This window comes from Etheostoma spectabile, unplaced genomic scaffold, assembly GCF_008692095.1.
Source record: "Etheostoma spectabile isolate EspeVRDwgs_2016 unplaced genomic scaffold, UIUC_Espe_1.0 scaffold302, whole genome shotgun sequence".
Taxonomy (NCBI): Eukaryota; Metazoa; Chordata; class Actinopteri; order Perciformes; family Percidae; genus Etheostoma; species Etheostoma spectabile.
Window position 1 is genome coordinate 1,038,208 of NW_022605581.1, and position 22,702 is coordinate 1,060,909.

A 22,702-nucleotide genomic window follows, 5' to 3' on the forward strand; every position below is an offset into this window, starting at 1 on the left:
CGAGCGAGCGAGCGCGCGAGCGCGAGAGAGCGAGCGAGGAGCGCGGCGAGCTAGCGAGCTAGAAGCGAAGAGGGGAGCGAGCGAGCGAGGAGCGGCGCGCGCGCGCCAGGCGCGAGCGCGTAGCGAGGAGCGAGCGAGCGAGCGAGCGAGAGGCGAGAGCGGGCGAGCGCGGGCGAGCGATGAGAGCGAGCGGACGAGCGAGGGAGCGAGCGAGAGAGCGAGACGAGCAGCGCGAGCGCCCAGCGCGCGCGCGCGGCGCGAGGGAGCGATCGCTCGTCGGGCGCGCTAGGGAGAGCGCGCGAGCCAGCGAGGCTCGCGAGCGCGACGCGAGAGTCGCGGGGAGCGAGCGAGAGACGAGCGAGGGAGAGGAGCCAGCGAGCGCGCGAGCGTCGAGAAAGCGAGCGCGCAGCGCGGAGCGACGCGAGAGCGCGAGCGCTGGCGAGCGAGCGCAGAGAGGAGAGATCTAGAGAGGGAGCGAGCGAGCGAGCGAGCGAGGCGAGCGCGAGAAGGCGAGCAGCGAGCGAGCGAGAGAGCGAGCGAGCGCTAGCGAGCGAGCGAGCGAGCGCGCCAGCGAGCAGAGAGCGAGCGAGCGAGCGTAGCTATCGAGCGAGGAGGAGCGAGCTTAAGCGCAGCTACGAGGGATCGGCTAGCGAGCGAGCGAGCGAGCTAGCGAGCTAGCGCGCGAGAGAGGCGAGCGATCGATCGAGCGAGCGCCTACTTCCCCAGTCTAGAGTCTCATCTCTCTAGCTCTCAGCGAGCGAGCTTGACTATCTATCTATCTATCTATCTAAACAGACATTAACCAGATATCCAGCTACCTATTTCGTAACTGAATTGTGTTTATGAATTACTTGATGTATGTCATTCTAAAATCTGAATGCCATTGGAATCCTCTGTGTGGATCCCATTAATATTACAGGGGTTTTTTGGGGGGTTTGCTTTGCTGTTGGTTACATTTTTGCTGATTCTTTGGATTCATATTTCCCACTGTAGAAAACACAACATGTTACCCGAGGTTGGGCGTATGGAAATATTAATATTCCCTCCTCTGCAGGCCATCTTGCAAGATTTTCTTCAGCCATGACCCTATCAAGATTGTCCAAGCCAAAGGCCAGTACATGTACGATGAAAAGGGACAGCGCTACCTGGACTGCATCAACAACGTGGCTCATGGTAAACACACACACACACATATGTACATTACATTCCTTTTTAGCAGTGGTGGAAGAAGTATTCAGATCCTTTACTTAAGTAAAAGTACTAATACCACAAAAACAATACTCTCCTGCGTTGGAAATGTCACGTAAGTAAAAGTGTGTAAATATCCTATGGAGAAAGTATTAAAAGTAAAAGTACTCATTACAGAGAAATCCTCATATTTAAACAGTTTAGTGTTCTGAAAATTGGAGGCCTGTATATTCTATATATATTTATAATAAAACGTATAATAAAGCGTTGTGTACAACAATCTTAATTTGTAAAGGGACTAGTAACAAGAGCTGGGCGATAGACTGTAGAGAAAATCTAATATCACGATATTTTTGACCAAATACCTCGATATTGATACGGCAACGATATTGTAGTCTTGACTACCGGTGCTTTCACTGAATATTTACACAATGAGACTTTTGATGAATAATCATCAGTAATGTGGATATAATGACTAAGTGGGTAAAGGCAAATAATAGAACAGTTCCATAACAGTCTGGTAAGATCAGAAAATCACATCCCTTTATTGTAATGCAGCTTTTAAAATCAGGAAAAGACACCACTTACGCCATATTAGGATATTACAATATCCAAAATCTAACACGATATCTAGTCTCATGTCACGATATTGATATAATATCCATATATGGCCCAGCTCTACTAGTAACTAAAGCTCTTATGAATATAGTGCAGTACAAAGTGCAATATTTCTCTTTGACGTGTAGTAGAGTGGAAGTAGTGAGAAAGAAAAGACTCAAGGAAAGTACAAGTACTTAAATACAGCACGTGAGTTATTGTACTAAGTTACATTCCACCACTATTTTGCATATCACTTTTATGTCATCACTTCAAACTAAATCTGCAGAACATAACACATAGAGTTGTTTTTGTGTCAGGAGACAATATGCAGTCCAACCAGATGTGTTGTCGTCTATTTGAGGACACAAGAACTTGCTCTACATTATTGTCATGTAATGTGTATATAATCGGGACAGACTAAAGCTGCACCACCACATCCACCCCTCTTTAATTTCAGCATATGGCCTCCAATTATGTGCTTTCAGTATCTGTTGTCTCGCTATGTTTTGACCTCAAATTACCGCCTGACGCGTGTTTTTATCCCGAACGTGAGCTCCACGTGTGTCCGTCTTTTCCTCCCTGTCTCAGTGGGCCATTGTCACCCAGATGTGGTGAAGGCGGGAGCTCAGCAGATGGGACTGCTCAACACCAACTCGCGATTCTTGCACGACAACCTCGTGCTGTACGCCCAGAGGCTGCAGGCCACGCTGCCCGCCAAGCTGTCCGTGTGCTACTTCGTTAATTCTGGGTATGTTCGCATGTCCTAACGCCTCAAATCATACATGTCAAAGAGAGCTTGGGAGATAAGAGTTTTTTTTTGGTAGTGGATCAGGTTTGGCTGAAGGCACCTTGCGGGTGAAGAGAGACTCACGGGTGGTTAATTGACAGATGACACTCAAGATAGATTTCTACTTTAATTGCTTAACCTGATAGACTATCCCCAATAAGAGCAATAAAGTTATGCAATAAATTGATCACTTTCTCCTTGTTGGTTGTCTGGATTTTCAAGTATAATATTTTAGTTGATTGAGGACGTTTCAGGTGAACATTCCTTGGGAGTATCAGTAGTTCCACACATTATAATATGCATGTGTCAGCCTGGACACAGGCGTCCTAACACCCCTAGTTATCAAAGTGGATCAGTCCGGCGTGGTTACTTATTTACACCCCATGCTGACGTTCTGCTGAGTGGACAGGAATTATCTGGTCATGGATAATAATGTTGTAGATAATAAGCAACTCAATACCACACTGAGTATTTATCGGTAGAACAGAAATTGGTTAAAGTTATAAAACAGACACAACAGATGTGAAGTTATCACTGCACGGGTTTTCTAACTGGCATGTGCAACAGTACAAAAGTGCACTTAGGTGCAATTAGATTGCACACTGAAGACAAAATACACAGGAAAATATACAGTATACTATTTTTATTCCACCTCAAGGACATGCGACAGGGTCAAATTTAACCCATTTTCAGTTTTTTCATAAAAGAAAATTGCCTTATGAAATAAGCTATTTAGAAATATCAAATAACTTGGGGGGAAAACATCGAAACAAGCACCCACAACATTAAAAAAAGTGACAAAAAAGCCAGAAAAAGCGAGAACTTTTTTTCCTGGTTGACAGGAAGACAACACAAGGGGTTAAGAAATGAACTAAAAAACCTCCCAAATGTTCCTGAGGTTGAATGGGAGAAAAATCCCACAGCCGCGTTCCTAAAACTTAATGGAAAGCCTTCCCTACTACTGGCTGTTCAGAGTAGTAACAAATGTTGTACATGTACATGTTCAACTTGCAAAACTGGTATTGTAGTACTAACTAATCTACTACTATGTAGTAGTCTCTATACTGTATGAACTATGGAACAAAGCAAACTAGGTGTCAGTGTTGAAATACATTCAATATCTTCTCAAGATCTCCAATCCCTATTAAGCTTTACACCCAATTACCAGTATAAATAAATAGGTGTCGCCTCATATGCCCTCATAGGGGGAAGGAAAACATCAGACTGCGACTGACGTGCTAGTGACATCCATGGCTTCACCTGTGTATTTTGTGGAGACTGAGTAACTCAAAGTAACCCTTGCCCCCTTGAACAGTTCTGAAGCCAACGACCTGGCCCTGCGTCTGGCATGGCAGTACACAGGCCACAAAGACATCATCACGTTGGACAAGTAAGTGTTACTGTTCAAGAATGAGAGCAAAATGAGAGCATATAGACGATAATGAGTGGTGAATGTCCTTTAATTCAGTGTATTTGTGTATGATGGTGTATTTCCATATGGTAAAAATAGCTTCACATATCCATGTTTTGCAAACTCGGCGTGATATTGAACTGAATGACTTGGCATTGTTTGCTTTGTGTGCAGCGCGTATCACGGCCACGTCTCGTCGCTCATTGACATCAGCCCGTATAAGTTCCACCACTCCGATGCTGAGCAGAATCAATATGTCCATGTGGTGAGTGCTTTTTCTCCCCGTCCGCCTGCCTGCACACTATGAAAAGCCCATGACTCACCGGGCACCGCTGAGCTGTGGCAGGCTGCTGAGTCTACACTCTGTGTTTGTGGGGGACAGAAGAATAAAATAGAAGGAGTTTTTGACAATTTCAGCATGGCGAGGAGCAACCAAATGGCTTTTAAAGGGGAGAGTATTAACTGCTGGTGTCAGAGCCAAGTGTTGTAACTTCCCCCTAAAACCACTTTAATCCCAGAGGACAGACAGAGGAATTACATTGTAGTACTAGCTAGTATTCCCATACTATCAGAGGACAGACAGAGGAATTACATTGTAGTACTAGCTAGTATTCCCATACTATCAGAGGACAGACAGAGGAATTACATTGTAGTACTAGCTAGTATTCCCATACTATCAGAGGACAGACAGAGGAATTACATTGTAGTACTAGCTAGTATTCCCATACTATCAGAGGACAGACAGAGGAATTACATTGTAGTACTAGCTAGTATTCCCATACTATCAGAGGACAGACAGAGGAATTACACTGTAGTACTAACTAGTACTCTCATACTATCAGAGGACAGACAGAGGAATTACATTGTAGTACTAGCTAGTATTCTCATACTATCAAGGCAGACAAGAGGAATTACATTGTATTACTACTGTAGTCCCATACTATCAGAGGACAGACAGAGGAATTACATTGTGTAGTACTAGCTAGTATTCCCATACTATCAGAGGACAGACAGAGGAATTACATTGTAGTACTAGCTAGTATTCCCATACTATCAGAGACAGACAGAGGAATTACATGTATAGTACAAGCTATTCCATACTATCAGAGGACAGACAGAGGAATTACATTGTAGTACTAGCTAGTATTCCCATACTACAGAGGACAGACAGAGGAATTACTTGTAGTACTAAGCTAGTAGTTCCATACTATCAGAGGACAGACAGAGGAATAACATGTAGTACTAACTATCTAGTCCCATACTATCAAAACAGACAGAGGGTAACATTGTAGTACTAGCTAGTATTCTCATACTTCAGAGGACGACAGAGGATTACATTGTAGTACTAGCTAGTATTCCATACTATCAGAGGACAGCAGAGGATTCAGTGTAGAATAACTCTAACATAGTCAGTATTTCCCCAATACTATCAGAGGACAGACAGAGGAATTACAGTGTAGTACTAACTAGTCTAGTATTCTCATACTATCAGAGGACAGACAGAGGAAAGGCAGATAGCCCAATCCTACAGTGTAAAAACCACTGCTGGCTTTATTTCTTTTAGTTAGAAGTGTGAAGCACACATTAGTGATTTAAATGACCCAGCTGACCCTGAATCTCTCCCTAATGAGGGCCTGGACCAACCGGTTGGCCCGGGTGGAGCACCCGACATTAGCATCATAGTGGGATTCTTGTGCTGCTTTACCAGCTCCTCATTTGAATTGTAAGCAAATGAAATTTCCGCAATATCTATATGTAATCTATATTTTATGTTGATATGCTGTGTTCAACTAACTAACTAACATAACAGGGGTTAGGGAGTTTGTAAGATGAGAGCATTTATCCAATACGACAGGTATAATAAAACATGCAATGTATGTTGGTATATATGTATAATACTCTTGTGAATTTCCCCTAGCTGGATAAATAAAGGCCTTCTTCTTCTTTCTCTTCTTCTATTAAGTTGCATTACTGGTATTGTAGGATTTATACTATGGACCAAAATCCAGGATATCTGTGAGCAGACCAGCTAAACTCATGAGAGTCCAGAGTCCTTACTGCGTTGGGCTTCTGTGCATTCTGCTCTGTTCCTTGGGGTAGTTTGGGGTACCAGCTCTAGTGTTACACTCTCTGTTTTTGTTAATGTGATATACACTATAGATTTGATGATACATCATATATGATTTAGTACAACTCAACGTCTCAACGTCTCAACATCTCGCCCCCCCCCCCCACACACAGGCTCCCAGCCCAGATGTTTACCGAGGCAAATACAGAGGGGAGCACCCGGACCCGGCCACGGCATATGCAGATGAAGTCAAAGACATGATCCAGAGTGTCACTAACCAAGGAGGCAAGGTACAGGTTGTGTTTGATCTCGTTGTGTTACTAGGAGCTCAAAGTGAGGTTGACCTCATGCTGCAGAAATAACCTCAAAAATGTCTAACATATGATTACACATTTTGTTTTGTCTTTAAAGAATAACTCTTCTCTTTTAAGGAAATGGCCCTGTATTACAAAAAAAGACATATGCAATATCTCAGTCCCCTTCCACCTTTGCCTTTTTCTTTCCTTTTCTCACGATTCCCAGATTCAGGCCAAGCACTCTGGCTTTTAGGGTCAGATCCCAGACCACAAGAAATGTGTAAGGGACTCTGACCCATGAATTCCACCTGGTGCATCTGTACTGTACTCAAGGCAATGCTCGTGATTCCACGCATGCTTGTCCCAGAAGTGTCTCTCCGCTAAAAGTATGCGCTAGGTCTGATTTTGAGGAAGCCACGTGCAAAACACAGGCTGGACAGGAAGTGCCTCCGGTCCATCCATGCAGATCCCTGATCGTATATAACATCACTCTACTATTTTAACAACTAAAACACTCACTTAAAAAAACACCCACATTCATAACTGGACTAAGTGGAAGAAACCACTTGATCATGTAGACTACTTACTTTAAAGCTGCAGTAGGGAGTTCTGAGAAAACGTGGACTTAGCCTAAAAATTTGACAAGCACACCTTACAGGTCCCTCCCCCTTGCTCTCTGCTGCGCCACAGCTCCCCTCCCCCACAGCGGGGCCTGCCGTGAACGCGCAGCTAGTAAGCAGGGCCACCGATGCTTTCCACTCCTCATGGACAATACAGGGGATTTATCTGAGGAGGGTATCTTATTTACAATTTGCTTATATAAATTTATTATATTGTGTAAATTTTTTTCAATAAGGGTTTAAAATGATTTTTCATGTATCGCTCATTTGTGAGAACAAAAGTAGCACGTTACACAGTACATTACTGAATTACCTTTTGGTCAATTTAAAACCGTAAACTTTCATAGGAATGATGAATGACTGAGGAAGCTCAATGAGCCAAGGAATAATAACATCTTAGAAATATGTTAGGTTTTATTAGAATATGGGTAAATAAATCAGCTTTTTTTGCAAAGTACTCCTGCACAAGGAAATACTGAACATTTTGATTTGGCTGAAAGACGTTCCTTCACCGTGCCTCTGTGTCCGGGGCCATGCTGCCTGTTGAAGGAGCCACAAAGAATTTGTGTCAGACATTGATTTACAAATTACACCCTGAGGGGAAAGTAAAACATGTTTAAATAATCAAGTGAAGTCTGCCTTGCCAAACGTTGACAGGCAGCGCACAATTAAAGTAGTTTAACCATATCTACATTTATTGTGATCGACCAAAAACACCTTTTGGCTTGCTAAATGTAGGCATCGAAATATAACTTATACTGAGGGTGGAAGGATTAGCAGGTAAAGTTAATCTTCACCGCTGCACAACATTTCTGCCGTGCCACAAGCTACGGAGTAAACTGAGAGTTGCGCTATCACCAGTGTACTGAAAGTGTACTGTAACCATCGATATCTTAGTGTGTAGTTCTTAAAAAATGAAACAAATCCAGCAGGGATACTTACATGTCAAGCAGAAATGTGGCTAACGCTAGCTCAGAATCCGTGTTTGAATCCTTCCAGTAGCGTAGCTCCCTCCACCTTTGAAAAGCCGCTTCGATGTTGACCCTCGTTTTTTTTCAGGCTCGGTTTAATTTTTTTTCTTTTTAGCTCGCTTTTCGTCATCGGTCTTCTTCTGTTAGCCCGTCTTTTGTTTTCCGAGCAGGTGTCACTCGAGAAATTGCAGTTTCCTGAAAAGTTGTTTTCTCCGCGGATAGCACAGCTGCAGTGCACTAGCAATCTTGAGCTCGAACGGCGGTACGCGCTGTGCGGGGAGGGGTATGAGCAGCGCGTACACGAGAGTGATGACAATGCTAAGACAGTCCTCCTCGCTCTGATTGGCTTTTCTGACCGGGAGCGGTGTATTTCTGCAAGTGGCAGCAGGAGCACAGGGAGGAGCGCAGGAGCTTGATTTTTTCACAGATTATCTGTCTCATGTTCTGCTGTCAGGACATAGTGACAGTTTTAACAAATATGTAAAAAATACATTTTTACAAAAGTTACCTACTGAAGCTTTAATGGCAGACACAAATATCCAAGAAAAATCCCCAAACCAACGAAATCTGCCCCCAGTGTATGACGCACGGCGGGGAACGGAACAAAAGTTCAAGTTCAAGTTCAAACATTTATTGTCATATGCACTTTAGTACAAGTACCACAGCAATGAAATACAGTATGCCCTATTGCACTCTCCCAGCACCAGTCAACAGTAACAATCAATAACAATAATATAGTTTAAAAACATAAAACCATTTAACCACCCCAACAAACAGTGGCAAAACCACTCCGTAGCCAGAACGCGGGACATCTGTAAGTCCGAGGGATTGTAGAAATAATACAGCTTCTCATGTACTGTACGTTTGTGCCGATATGCATCTACAGGAAAACCAACAATGACTGGAGAGATACATGAATGTGATTATATGTTGTATCCTACTGATCTCATAAACTACTCAACCGTGTACTTCTTTCAAGTGAATACGCTGGCGATTTCTTTGGACTTCGTAGCCTACCCGGTAACACTCCTTTCTGGCCCTACTCTGCCAGCTGAAAAGTGAAAGGGAGATCAGAACTCTTTCCCGGTTTATCAGCTCGGCTTTAAATCGGTCTACTTTATGCTTCATCTCCTGTGCAGATTGCTGCTTTTATTGCTGAGTCATTGCAGAGTTGCGGCGGGCAGGTCATCCCCCCCCAGGGCTACTTCCAACAAGTGGCACAGTACGTACCAAGCTAAAGCAGAGATCGGTTCATGCTCATACTCTTGAAAGTGTTTCTTTAAACTTGTTTTCCTAGTGAATGAATAACTAGCTTGAGTTCATCTCTGCACCCATGGACCTTTCTGTCCCTCCACAGACATGTCCGCCAGGCGGGGGGCCTTTTCATCGCCGATGAAGTCCAAGTGGGCTTTGGCCGTGTTGGCACTCACTTCTGGGCCTTCCAGCTCCAGGGAGAGGACTTCGTGCCCGACATCGTCACCATGGGAAAGCCCATCGGCAACGGCCACCCCATGTCATGTGTGGTCACGACCAAAGAGGTGGCCGAGGCCTTCATGTCCTCTGGAATGGAGTATTTCAACACAGTAAGCACTACGTAGAACCTTTTCAGCTCAAGACCCAAAAGAGAAATCTGGTGTCTCCCCGGGACCCAAATTTACAAAAATACACCACGAATCATTGTAACATCTACATCTTTAAACTGTGGACGAAAGACGGAACAAACCATGAATTGAAATGTATATGAAGTATATTTATTATACTATAAAAGTAAACAGAAAACAGAAACGGTCTCTATTCTCCTTTCTGTGTCTCACCCCTTTCTCAACTCATTTTCTTACCCCCGACTAGGATAAGGAGAGAGCGAGAGAGAGAAGAGAAACCCCCCCCCCCCCCCCCCCCCACAGCGTCTGAGCTGAACAGACCAGTGTAGCAGATTGAGATGCATTTTACCGCCAATTGTCGACCCAATAAAACAGGTCTGCGACCCATTTTGGGTCCCGACCCTAAGTTTGGGAAACTTATTGACGTAGAATAATGAGGAATTGTGCAAATAATATAACAAAACGTCCATTTTCTTTTGTGTACCATCATTCTGCAAACATTTTTGAATATTTACTGTGTATTATACAGTATATATAATATTATAGTGTATCATTTTTGAATTAGTATGTAATAGTAGCAGTAGAAGTGTATGGATTAAGATCTATCTTGTCTATTTTGCCGAGCATCTGGACACAACTGGGGAAAGTGTAATTCATTCCATCTTAGCCAGCTTTTCTTTTCACACTTATTTCCAGTGAAAAGAGAATAGTTTGGATATTAAAACAAATGAAGGAGTTTTCTCAGTTTAGTTAGTTAATATTTTCTATTCACATACTGAAAACAGTTGAGTTGAATGAGCTGGAGCAGTTATTTGAACAGAAGGATGCTGACTCACGGCTCTGTCCTCAGTATACAGATTTCCCCAACCAGCTGATTTCCTCAGTGGTGTGATGGTGACCTTGGTGTAATCTGTCGTCTGTGTGTGTTTTAAATTTCTCAGTTTGGCGGCAACCCAGTGTCGTGCGCCATCGGCATGGCCGTCCTAGACGTGATTGTGAAAGAAGATCTCCAGGGCAATGCCCTGCGCGTGGGCCGCTACCTGACCGGTCTGCTGGAAAAGCAGAAGGAGAAACATCCGCTGGTGGGTGACATCAGGTAGGCAGCCGCAGCACGCAGTGACAGTGTGTGACAACAGCTGATTGTATCTGACACAGGTAATACCACCATATGTGTGTGATGTTTCTATCACCCCTGGACCCACATGTAATGCAGTGACTGCACAATGAAACATCATTCTGGCATCAGATGTTCTTGCAGTGACGCATTGGTGTCAGTGATTGTCTGTTAACCACTGTGGTCGGTCTGTCACATGTTTACCTAGGGTAACAGCTGCCATTATGATCCAACCAACTGCCACTGACACATATTATGAAAAGCAGTACATCATAACTTAAAGGGCTCAATTATCCAGAACATGTGGTCAAATCACTTGTAGCATTTCTGAGAAGTAGGCTGAGATGGTCAGAGATGATGAAACCCAAATGGCGTCACATTGCAGGGGTCGCGGTCTCTTTGTTGGGTTGGAGCTGGTGAAGGACCGGCTGAAGCTCACGCCTGCTACAGCAGAGGCCCAAGAAGTCATATATAGGTAAGTAGACAAGTGTGAGAAACAAGTGTTTGATGTCATATTGATAATGAAAGAAATCGTACACCACATTTAAAGTAAAGCGGCTGCTCTGCAGCATACTCTCTCTCTGCTCGGAGAACTCAGTCGTGTTTTATACCCCAAACACCAACTTCCTCCAGTGTAATGACCGCTTTGGTGAACCGTGAAGAACCCGTTTCTCATATCACGACAAGCCTTATCAATTTTTGGTGGGATAATAAAGTTGAATATATAATATGTATGATATTATACGTTGTTCATTGTCCTTGTCTAGTCATATCTCATTTATGTAGAGGGTTTCATGTTCAGCTTTACAAATCCAACTGCTGCATTATAATGCCGTTTGTTATTAAAGTTAAGACATCAAACAGAGTTCATACATATTTAACTTGACAATCACTACTTCCTGTTCTTTATGGTTGAAAGGGGTGTTTATTAACAGTGTCATGGACTGTCAAAATAAAATCACAGCCTCCATAGTGCATGACTGGAGTCATTTGCGAAAAGAATAACAGAATTGTTATATAAAACAATTTCATCATAATATGAGGAACCCTGACATTTGCTCATGGTTCAATATCACCTCAAACGACCGATATTACACTTTTACTGCAATAGGCCTTTTTAGCAGCACACATTTTGGCTCAGCAGGAAAAGCACAGGTGTAATTAAAAACATTAATTAGGCCGCATCCATTAACCCTTTTGTTGTCCTCAACAAAAGTCTTGATTTTCAATTTTGATGGGATGCTTTTTTATCGATGTTTTTAACCCTTTCTTACGTTTTTGTCCCTTTTTTCAACACTTTTGATGCTTTGTTTTCAATGGTTGTCCCTTTTTTGACGTTTTCAACACTACATAACACTAACTTATTAACTTCAGTTTTAAAGTTATTTTTGAGTTAGAAAAGCAGAAATTAGGAATTATTGAGACTAAAATTAAAGGAATGGATGTTGGTGGATAATCACAGACTGGAATATGTCAACTTTTACTCAACACTATTTCAACAACACTTCAATTTTTTTTTCAGATGCTATAAAATTGAAAAAGATGTCCCAAAATTAATGAAAGTAGAGATTTGTACTTGGCAAAGAGCGTTGGAATCAATCATGTTATTTTGGGGAATTAAAAAGAACATTGATATAGGACAACATGGGGACAACATGGGGACAACATGAGGACAACATGAGGATGACATGGGGACAACATGAGGGCAACATGAGAACAACATGAGGGCAACATGAGGGCAACATGAGGACAACACGAGACAACATGAAGGACAACAAGAGGACAACATGAGGACAACATGAGGACAACATGGAGAAAACATGAGGGCAACATGAGGGCAACATGAGGACAACAAGAGGCAACATGAGGACAACAAGGGACAACATGAGGACAACATGAGGACAAATGAGGACAACATGGGACAACATGAGACAACATGAGGACAAAAACTGAGGACAACATGAGGACAACATGAGGACAACATGAGAACAACATGAGGACAACATGGGGCAAACATGAGGGCGACAACATGGGGAACAACATGGGACTAAATGGGACCACATGAGGGTAACAATGGGACGAGACATGATGGGCAAATGAGGGCAACATGGGGACAACATGAGGGCAACATGGGGACAACATGGGGACAACGTAAATATCCAGTACACAGTTAGCCATGTTGCATGAAGCAGAGCAGGTACTATGAGTACTATAAGTTCCACGTGTGCTTTTCCTGCTACGAGTAGTCAGAATGTTTGCCGGGAAAGCGGCATTTTAAATGACCTAACCACTAAGTGTAAATGTGTAAATTGATCCAGGGTGGAGAATAATGACTGTTTTCTCCCAGGCTGAAGGAACAGCGCATCCTTCTCAGTGCCGACGGACCGCATCGCAACGTGCTCAAATTCAAGCCGCCCATGTGCTTCACTGTGGAGGACGCTGACCTGGTGGTGGAGAAAATGGACCACATTCTCACAGGTACGTCACGTTTCCCCCAGCCCTGTCTGGACTGGGATGGCGGTGCTGGAACACAGCGTCTTCTCTCTGCTCTGTGCATTACTTAAAGGATCAAGGTGTGCGTTGGTTGCCTGCTAGCACTGAACACGGTCTCCGTCGTGTGGGTTGTTGTGTCTGTTTCCAGAGCTGGAGGAAGCACTGGGCCTGACGTCGCACCACGCACTGAGTGTTGAGGATGAGAGTAGTAAAAGAAAGGTAGGTGTGACTCCGCTTCCTAAATATGATCCTCTCCAAAGCATCTGAGAAAATGAAATAAACCCTGGATAGTTTCACCAAAGCTGTGAACTACTTAAAATCCTAACTAACTAGTGTTTGGAACAGACAACCGCAACATGTCAAAATTGTCTTGAATTTCCAACCTCATTGATTTCCAACCTCAACTACATCTCTTCATGGTTTTTATCTCCAGCTGCCAACTGATGACCATGGACAGGCGTATCACAGCGGGTTAGCACGCCGCAGAGGGAGCAGTCAAGGAGTCCCTCAACGACCCAAACGCCTCAAGACATAACGCTGGCCCCAGAGGCCGAGCCGCGACGGGATTTTATCTTTTAACTGGGATCAAACAATGTAAAATGTAGAGGTAAGGTCATCTTCATTATCTCCGAGGAGGGGCACTTTGTTGCAAAGCCAGCAGTATTGCCATCAACTGGCACACTTAATGTCATCAAAACACTGGGGCAACCACTTTAAATCTCGCATTCTCTACTTCATTGTCATTATTAAAATGATTACTGCTCATATGTATCCTACAGTATGTCACGCATCTTTTGAGGACTTTGAAAAGCGCTATATAAATCTAAAGTATTAGGTGCCTTTGGATGTAATCTAATGAAAAATGTTTTTTGTAATTATTTAATAATCCCAATAATATACAGTTTTATTTGAGATTTGAGTCTTCTCAGGAATTTTTTAATGTTAAGCTTAGGAATCCCGCCACTTGTTCATCATAACATGTATATTGTGGTTTTATCCCCTTATTGTGTGAGCTACACAACTTGTATACTCTTTATTTTAATTTTTGTCAACATTCACTTTATCACAATTTCAGGGAATTTTAATGTTACTAAACCCAAAGGGGTTTTATTAAAACATGTAATGATGTCTTAATGGTGACTTGTGCATTAAAATGCAGCGTTCGCTGGTTAATATAATTACTCTATGTACAGGTATGAAATACCTTTTATAGACTAATGTTGTGGTGATCAATCTGTATTAAATAAAATACTTTGTTGATCAATGGGTAAAACTGAGCTTTCTATGAGGGTTGGATTGAATATGCAGGACAGGAAAGTGAGAACCAGGATATCTGGTTCCACTCGGCCTCAAACAAACATGGACACTGTTTGACAAGTCTGCAATTATTTACCAATGTTCCCTGTCTTAACACAGACGGGATACGATTCCCAAACACTTCTTGGTTGCGTGTTGGCGTCAAAGAGAGGCTCCTCCTTTAGTGAGTGATGTCCCTGGAGGTGTAGAGTTGACTAAAGTCCCAGGTCCCTCTCCGTAACGTGGAGATAAGCAGACAGACGGCAAGTCAATAGACAGCGGGACGATGTCTCGTTTAGTAATGAGTTACAGAAATGCTAATGTGTGTTGTCCTTTATAAAATAAAAAGTAAAAGTAAAGTGGGACTTTTTTTTGCTTTGGCATAGCTTTAAGTAATGAGTGGTAGTATACCAAGGGCATTATTATTAATATTAATAACTTCACTGATGTGACTCAGGGTTGAAGGTTCAGCACTTTATCACTGCTTTCCAGGTGGTCATGGGAGTCCTCAACTTTTATTACATCTAATATATAGATCTATTGAATTTTCCTTCCTGATAGCATTGGGAATGATTTACTCTGTTTCTGCCATATTTATGCATCTGTGTAGCGTTCAATGTACAGTATTTGGACTCGGGGAACTACAGCTGTGACCGTCATGTCCCCTGACTGCACAGGTATGCTCCGTTTCACATCATTATAAGCTCGGGGGTTTCCTTCTGAATGTCTTTTATTTTTATTTTATTTGATTATGTTTGGTCTTCATCAGTGGGGTGGCCTCCTCAAACGTAATGAGTCTTGCTCTCGAGTTTACAGTGCTACTCAGAAGTTCAGGATCCCATGCTCGAGTTGACTAAAAGGAAGTGTTAAAAAGCATCTTTTGTCTAATTAAAAAAAAAAGAGGAAAAATCCAACCTCTAAAGGACACTAATTTTCTTTGTAAATGAATAACGTATCTTCCTTAAAAGGGGGCATATGTATACACCCCCCTATGTTAATCCAGGGGGCATAAGTATACACCCCCTAGTTAAAATACAGGGCTAAGTATACACCCCCCTATGTTAAAATACAGGGACATAAGTATACACCCCTATGTAAAATACGGGGCCATAAGTATACACCCCCCTATGTTAAAATACAGGGGCAATAAGTTACACCCCCCTATGTTAAAATACAGGGGCATATAGTATACACCCCCCTATGGTAAAATACAGGGGCATAGTATACACCCCCCTTGTTAAATACAGGGGCATATGTATAACCCCCTATGTTAAATACAGGGACATAAGTTACACCCCCTATGTTAAAATACAGGGGCATAAGTATACACCCCCTATGTAAAATACAGGGGCATAAGTATACACCCCCTATGTTAAAATACAGGGGCATAAGTTACACCCCCTATGTTAAAATACGGGGCATAATATAACAACCCCCCTATGTTAAATACAGGGCTAAGTCCACCCCCTATGGTAAACAGGGGTATAAGTATACACCCCCCTGTTAAATACGGGGCATGTATACCCCCCTTGTAAAATACAGGGGCATATGTATACACCCCCTCTGTTAAAATACAGGGGCATATGTATACACCCCCCTATGTTAAAAATACAGGGACATGTATACACCCCCTATGTAAAATACAGGGACATAGTATCACCCCCCTATGTTAAATACAGGGACATAAGTATACACCCCCCTATGTTAAAATACAGGGACATAATACACCCCCCTATGTTAAAATACAGGGATAAGTATCACCCCCTATGTTAAAATACAGACATAAGTATACACCCCCCTATGTTAAAATACAGGGACATAAGTATTCACCCCTATGTTAAAATACAGGGACATAAGTAACACCCCCTGTTAAATACAGGGCATAAGTATACACCCCCCTATGTTAAATACAGGGGCATATGTATACACCCCCCTATGTTAAAATACAGGGGCATATGTATACACCCCCCTATGTTAAAAATACAGGGACTAAGTATACACCCCCTATGTTAAATACAGGGGCATAAGTATCACCCCCATGTTAAAACAGGGGCTAAGTATACACCCCCTATGTTAAAATACAGGGGCATAAGTATACTCCCCCCTATGTTAAAATACGGGGCATAAGTATACACCCCTATGTTAAAAACAGGGGGCATAAGTATCCCCCCCTTTTAAATACAGGGGCATATATACACCCCCCTATGTTAAAATACAGGGGCAATAAAGTATACACCCCCCTATGTTAAAATACAGGGGCATATGTATACACCCCCCTATGTTAAATACAGGGGCATAAGTATACACCCCCCTATGTTAAAATACAGGGGCTAAGTATCACACCCCCCTATGTTAAAATACAGGGGGCATAAGTATACACCCCCCTATGTAAAATACGGGGGCTAATATACACCCCCCTATGTAAAATACAGGGGCATAAGTATTCCCCCCCTATGTTAAAATCAGGGCTAAGTATAACCCCCCCTATGTTAAAAAACAGGGGGCATAAATATACACCCCCCTATGTTAAAATAGCAGGGCATAAGATAAAAAAAAAAATATTCACCCCCCTATGTTTACCCAGGGGCATAGTATCACCCCCCTATGTTAAAAGACAGGGGCATAAGTATTCACCCCCCTATGTTAAAATACAGGGGGCATAAGTATACACCAGATTGGCATGGGGTACTTTCCATAAAATCCTCCCTCAATCCAAATCAAACCAGCTGTTAGTCTGAACTAAAATATTACATGTTACATTACATAATTTCACTGACGCTTTTATCCAAAGCGACTTACGACTACTATGTCTGTCAGCAATTTCCACGCAAACGCAGACTGTCCTGCGGACTCGGGGTGCACCAGGGTCAGCTCGAACCATACGTCGACATCTGAATGAGACGAAGTGCTGTGGCAGGAGACCGAGGAGAACCCCCCCTTCTGACACAGTGGCAGAAAAAAGCCAGACTGCAGTTTGCAAAAAATGCAACTGAGTAAGTAAGCAAGCAAGTCTCAATCCTTCTTTGTGGACCGATGAGACGAAGGTAGAGCTTTTTGGCAAAGCACGTCATGTACACGTACAAAGAAAAGAACCCAGTACCTACAGTCAAACATGGTGGAGGTTCAAGGAGGTTTTGCTGCCTCTGGCACTGGGGGCATTGACTGTGTGCAAGGAATCATGAACTCTGGAGACCATCAAAAGATTTTGGCCCATAATGCAGGGCCTAGTGTCAGAAAGCTGGGTCTGCGTCAGAGGTCATGGGTGTTTCAGCAGGACAAGGACTCGAAAACCCCAACCAATTACCTACGGTCAACAGATGGTGTTTTCAGCGTACTCGGCGTCTCACCCTGTGTGTAATGGGGTGTACTACACACACACTGCTGAACCAACAGTAACAGCTATGCAGACAGGGTGGGTTTTGATTTTAGGTCAAATCATTGCAGACTAGAAACCGCCAGTAATGTATTTCTAATGTCAAATTTTAACCCTAAAACCTCGGGCATAAGAAGCAATAACCATGATAAAACATGTGGTTTTTGTTGCTTCCTTTACCCTCCCCTCACGAGCTGGGTCAAGACAGTACCCAATAACTGGACTCTGGATGGATAACCAGGACTGGTATGGTTAGCTATGAAATCATATTAGTGTCAAGACTCAGGATCTGAGTCAAGATTCAGGATTGAGGGTCAGATTAACCAGTGCTGTTTTACACTGCAGTACAATGGAAACAGGAGACCTAGGACGCCACCTTCTGGAAATTACACACATATACACAGTATGTGTGTGTGTGTGTGTGTGTCTATCTATCTATATGTGTGGCTCTTCTAGATCTATAGATGTAGAAAATAACTGACAGCAGTATATACATATGACGACTGCAAGGAGCTCTGAAAAGAAGATTTATTCCACACCCTTGTACAAAAATGCAACAAGTCCAAAGCTGTGTCAATGATTTGGTTTTACATACGTAAAATTTAACAACTTTTAAGGACCCCCCCCCCCCCCCCCTTAACTGATTCACCCAGTTCTAGTCCTGATCCTGATTCCAAACCAGTGGCTCCATACCAACAGTGTTCAGTAACTTTCTGTACTTTTTTCCTCCAGGAGCTTGGGAAATTTCCCCCTGCTTCTTGGTACTTGTAGCTTCTTTTGGTAAAAACTCAAATTAAATTTCCGTTTTTGCAACTGATGCGCTGTACCGAGGGGTCCCTGGGTATTGTAGTTGTATCAAGAGAACATGAAATAGATGTGTCATGTGCCTGATAGTGATGTGCTGCATCACTTTGTATGGAAACTTATAGAGAAGGAGGAGGAAAGGAAGTCACTGAACACCCAGGAGACAGAGCCAGGGACTTTTTGAGCGAGGTCGGTGCTTTCAGTCCTTGATGGTTGTTGATTATTGCATTTATCCAAAATTTGAGTTGGGCCCCCGTGCATTTGCTGTCCTCTCCATCCAAGCCATTAGAGTGTTCTCTTGCTGTTATTAGCCCATGAGGTATCCTCTGAAAAGACAAAATATTAATTTGTAACACACTGAAGCAACAAATGTCAGTTCAGAGTAGTAGAATTACAGACATCGTTAAACATTAAAGTGCTCATATGATGCTTTTCCCTTTCCTTTATAGTATTAAATATATCTTTTGTCCACGTTGTAGGTTTACATAGTGAAAAAAGCCAAAGCCCCCCCCCCCCCCCCCCCCAAAGGGACATACCATCTCCAACAGAAAACAATGTTCACAACCTTCTCCAAACAGCTCTACTGTAGTCCAGCCTTACTTCAGGACGAACGTGCATCACATTGTACACACGATATGGTTATAATACACGTTATGTCAGGGCCCTCACACTCTGCTCCGACGGCTAGGAGTCTTAACTAGGTACGTCAGGGCCTCACACTCTGCTCTGACTGGCTGTGTCCTTACCTAGGTACTGTCAGGCCTCATCTCTGCTCCTGATGGCTAGTAGTCTTACCTAGGTACTGTCAGGGCCCTCATACTTGCTCCTGACTGGCTGTAGTCCTTACCTAGGTACTGTCAGGGCCCTCATACTCTGCTCATGACTGGCTAGTAGTCCTACCTAGGTACTGTCAGGGCCCTCATCTCTGGTTGACGGCTAGTAGTCCTTACCTAGGTACTGTCAGGACCTCATACTCGCTTCTGACTGGCTAGTACTTACCTAGGTACTGTCAGGACCTCATACTCTGCTCCTGACTGGCTAGTAGTCCTTACCTAGGTACTGTCAGGACCAACTCTGCTTCTGGACTGGCTAGTAGTCCTTACCTAGGTACTGTCAGGACCTCATACTCTGCTCCTGATGGCTAGCAGTCCTACCTAGCTACTGTCAGGGCACGCCTCATACTCTGCTTCTGACTGGTAGTAGTCCTTACCTAGGTACTGCGAGGACTCATACTGCTTTGATGGTAGTAGTCCTTACCTAGGTACTGTCAGGACCTCATACTCTGCTCCTATGGCTAGCAGTCCTTACCTAGCTACTGTCAGGGCCCCTCATACTCTGCTTCTGACTGGCTAGTAGTCTTACCTAGGTACTGTCAGGCCCATATACTCTGCTCCTGACTGGCTAGTAGTCTTACCAGGTACTGTCAGGACCCTCATACTTGCTTCTTGACGGCTAGTAGTCCTTACCTAGGTACTGTCAGGACCTCATACTCTGCCTGACTGGCTAGTAGTCCTTACCTAGGTACTGTCAGGACCTCATACTCTGCTTCTGACTGGCTAGTAGTCCTTACTAGGTGCTGCACATGTACTACCCAACAAAGATGGAACAGAAGTGAGACGTCAAGCTCAACACACAGGGTGAAAAGAGGAGCTGCAGCAATGTGCAGTACAACAAAAATGTTTTTTGAAAATGAAGCCATTTAAACCTATTCTGATATAACCTCTAAATACAATTATGAACCTGACAATGGGCATGATATGAGCACTTTGAGTCCATCTGACTTTGTAAGACAGACAGAATGTTTGTCCATGAGAAACGAGCTCAGACTTACGGCAGCTTCATGCGCATGAACACCCTGGCCATGAAGAAGCTGAGCAGAACGCTGACAAACCCGATGAAGAGCAACAGGAAGCGGTTGAGTTTGGGAATGTTTGGTGCATTGGAGCGGTCCAGGATTATGAAGCCAAGGCCCCCCATTGTGAAGAGGAAGCTGGAAGCCAGTCCCTCCATGATGTACTGCCCATTTACTCTGGGAAAAAAAAACAAAAAAAAAACCATTTGTTTACATTAGCTGTGCAGTATTTTGTGTGGCGTCACATATGACGTTTGGAGGGACCCACCTGTATGCCAAGAAGGCCACTGGCCGCTGGTGTCCATGCTCATCAGTCATCGAGCCTACACTGGGGGGCTCCACAATAACATCATAGATGATACCTGGAATGTAAAAATCAGAACATAGTAACAACGTGAAAAGTCAGGGCAGCGTCGATGCCGAACAGAACTCATCTAACACAGGCAATGACACTTTTTAACACGTCACACTGGGGGGGGGGGGGGGGGTGGGGGGAGAGAAGAGAGAGAGAGAGAGAGAGAGAGAGAGAGAGAGATGAGGAGAGAGAGAGAGAGAGAGAGGAGAGAGAGGAGAGAGGAGAGAGCGGAGAGAGAGAGAGGATAGATAGATAGATAGATAGCTAGATAGTGATAGCATAGATATGGAGAGAGATAGATAGATAGATAGATAGATAGATAGATAGATCGATAGATAGATATGGAGATAGATAGATATGGAGATAGATAGATATGGAGATAGATATAGATAGGGATAGATAGATAGATAGATAGAAGTAGATAGATAGATAGTAGATAGATAGATAGATAGATAGATAGATATGGAGTAGATAGATAGGGATAGATAGATAGGAGATAGATAGATAGATAGATAGATATGAGATAGATATGGAGATAGATATGGAGATAGATAGATAGTATGGAGATAGATATGGAGATAGATATAGAGATAAGATATGGAGATAGATAGCTGATAGGATAGGATAGATAGATAGTATGGAGATAGATATGGGAGATCGATATGGAGATAGAATGGAGATAGATAGATAGATAGATAGAGATATGGATAGATATGGAGATAGATATGGAGATGATAGTAGATATGGAGATAGATATGGATGAAGTAGTAGATAGATATGGAGTAGTAGATAGATAGATAGTCTGAAGATGATGATAGATATGGAGATAGTATGGAGATAGATAGTAGTAGATATGGAGATTAGATAGAGGGATAGATAGAGGAGATAGATAGATAGATAGATAGGAGTAGATGGAGATAGAGAGATAGGAGATAGATATGAGATAGATGTAGATATGAGAGATAGATTAGGAGATAGATAGAGATGGAGATAGATAGATAGATAGATAGATAGATAGATAGATATGAGATAGATATGGAGAGAGTATGGAGATAGATATGGAGATAGTATGATAGATAGATAGGAGATAGATATGGGATAGTAGATAGATAGATATGGAGATAGATAGATGATAGATAGATATGGGAGATAGATAGATAGATAGATAGGAGATAGATATGGAGATAGATATAGAGTAGATGGAGATAGATAGAGTGATAGATATGGAGATAAGATAGGAGATAGATAGATAGATAGATATGGAGATAGTATGATAGATAGATAGATATGGAGATAGATAGATAGATAGATAGATAGATATGGAGATAGATATGGGGAGATAGATGGAGATAGATATGAGATAGATATAGATATGAGATAGTAGATAGAGATAGATAGATAATAGGGAGATAGATAGATAGAGATAGATAGAGGGAGGATAGATAGAAGGAGATGATAGATATGGAATAGATATGGGAGATGATAATGGAGAGATAGATAGATAGATATGGAGATAGATGGAGTAGATATGGAGATATATGAGATAGTATGGAGTAGATAGATAGATATGGAGATAGATATGGAGATAGATAGATAGATAGATAGATGTTTATTGATCCAAGAAAAATGGGAAATTTCGGTGTTGCAGCAGCAAAATCAGTCACAAAGCACAGAACATAAATATAAATGAAATAGTGGGAAAAATATACATACTTACAATTCACATTAAATAAGAATGTGAATAAAGTAAAAAAGAACAAATATTTGAATATGTATAATATGAATAATATGTATAATATGAATACGTAAATCAATAATGTGCAACTAGATGAGACTTTTGGACCCCACACTACTGCACTAAGTGCAACCTGCA

General features: G+C 42.6%; 2 protein-coding genes across 2 annotated transcripts in view; one reads left to right on the forward strand and one right to left on the reverse strand.

Annotated features, from left to right (window-relative positions):
• etnppl (ethanolamine-phosphate phospho-lyase) overlaps positions 1-14,267 on the forward strand; it is a 16,410-nt gene extending 2,143 nt beyond the window's left edge. The window contains exons 2-13 of the mRNA XM_032510947.1: positions 1,055-1,173; positions 2,377-2,536; positions 3,891-3,965; positions 4,161-4,251; positions 6,228-6,344; positions 9,081-9,163; positions 9,299-9,524; positions 10,484-10,638; positions 11,042-11,131; positions 13,004-13,134; positions 13,298-13,368; positions 13,583-14,267. Of these exons, the coding sequence (XP_032366838.1) occupies positions 1,055-1,173; positions 2,377-2,536; positions 3,891-3,965; positions 4,161-4,251; positions 6,228-6,344; positions 9,081-9,163; positions 9,299-9,524; positions 10,484-10,638; positions 11,042-11,131; positions 13,004-13,134; positions 13,298-13,368; positions 13,583-13,684 (1,420 nt within the window). The 3' untranslated portion in view covers positions 13,685-14,267. The remainder of the gene's footprint in view (positions 1-1,054; positions 1,174-2,376; positions 2,537-3,890; positions 3,966-4,160; positions 4,252-6,227; positions 6,345-9,080; positions 9,164-9,298; positions 9,525-10,483; positions 10,639-11,041; positions 11,132-13,003; positions 13,135-13,297; positions 13,369-13,582) is intronic.
• Positions 14,268-18,593: 4,326 nt separating this feature from the next.
• ostc (oligosaccharyltransferase complex subunit) overlaps positions 18,594-22,702 on the reverse strand; it is a gene marked incomplete at its 5' end in the record, with an annotated part of 5,579 nt that continues 1,470 nt past the window's right edge. The window contains 3 exon segments of the mRNA XM_032510948.1: positions 18,594-18,948; positions 20,454-20,651; positions 20,743-20,836. Coding sequence (XP_032366839.1) covers positions 18,930-18,948; positions 20,454-20,651; positions 20,743-20,836 — 311 coding nt within the window. The 3' untranslated portion in view covers positions 18,594-18,929.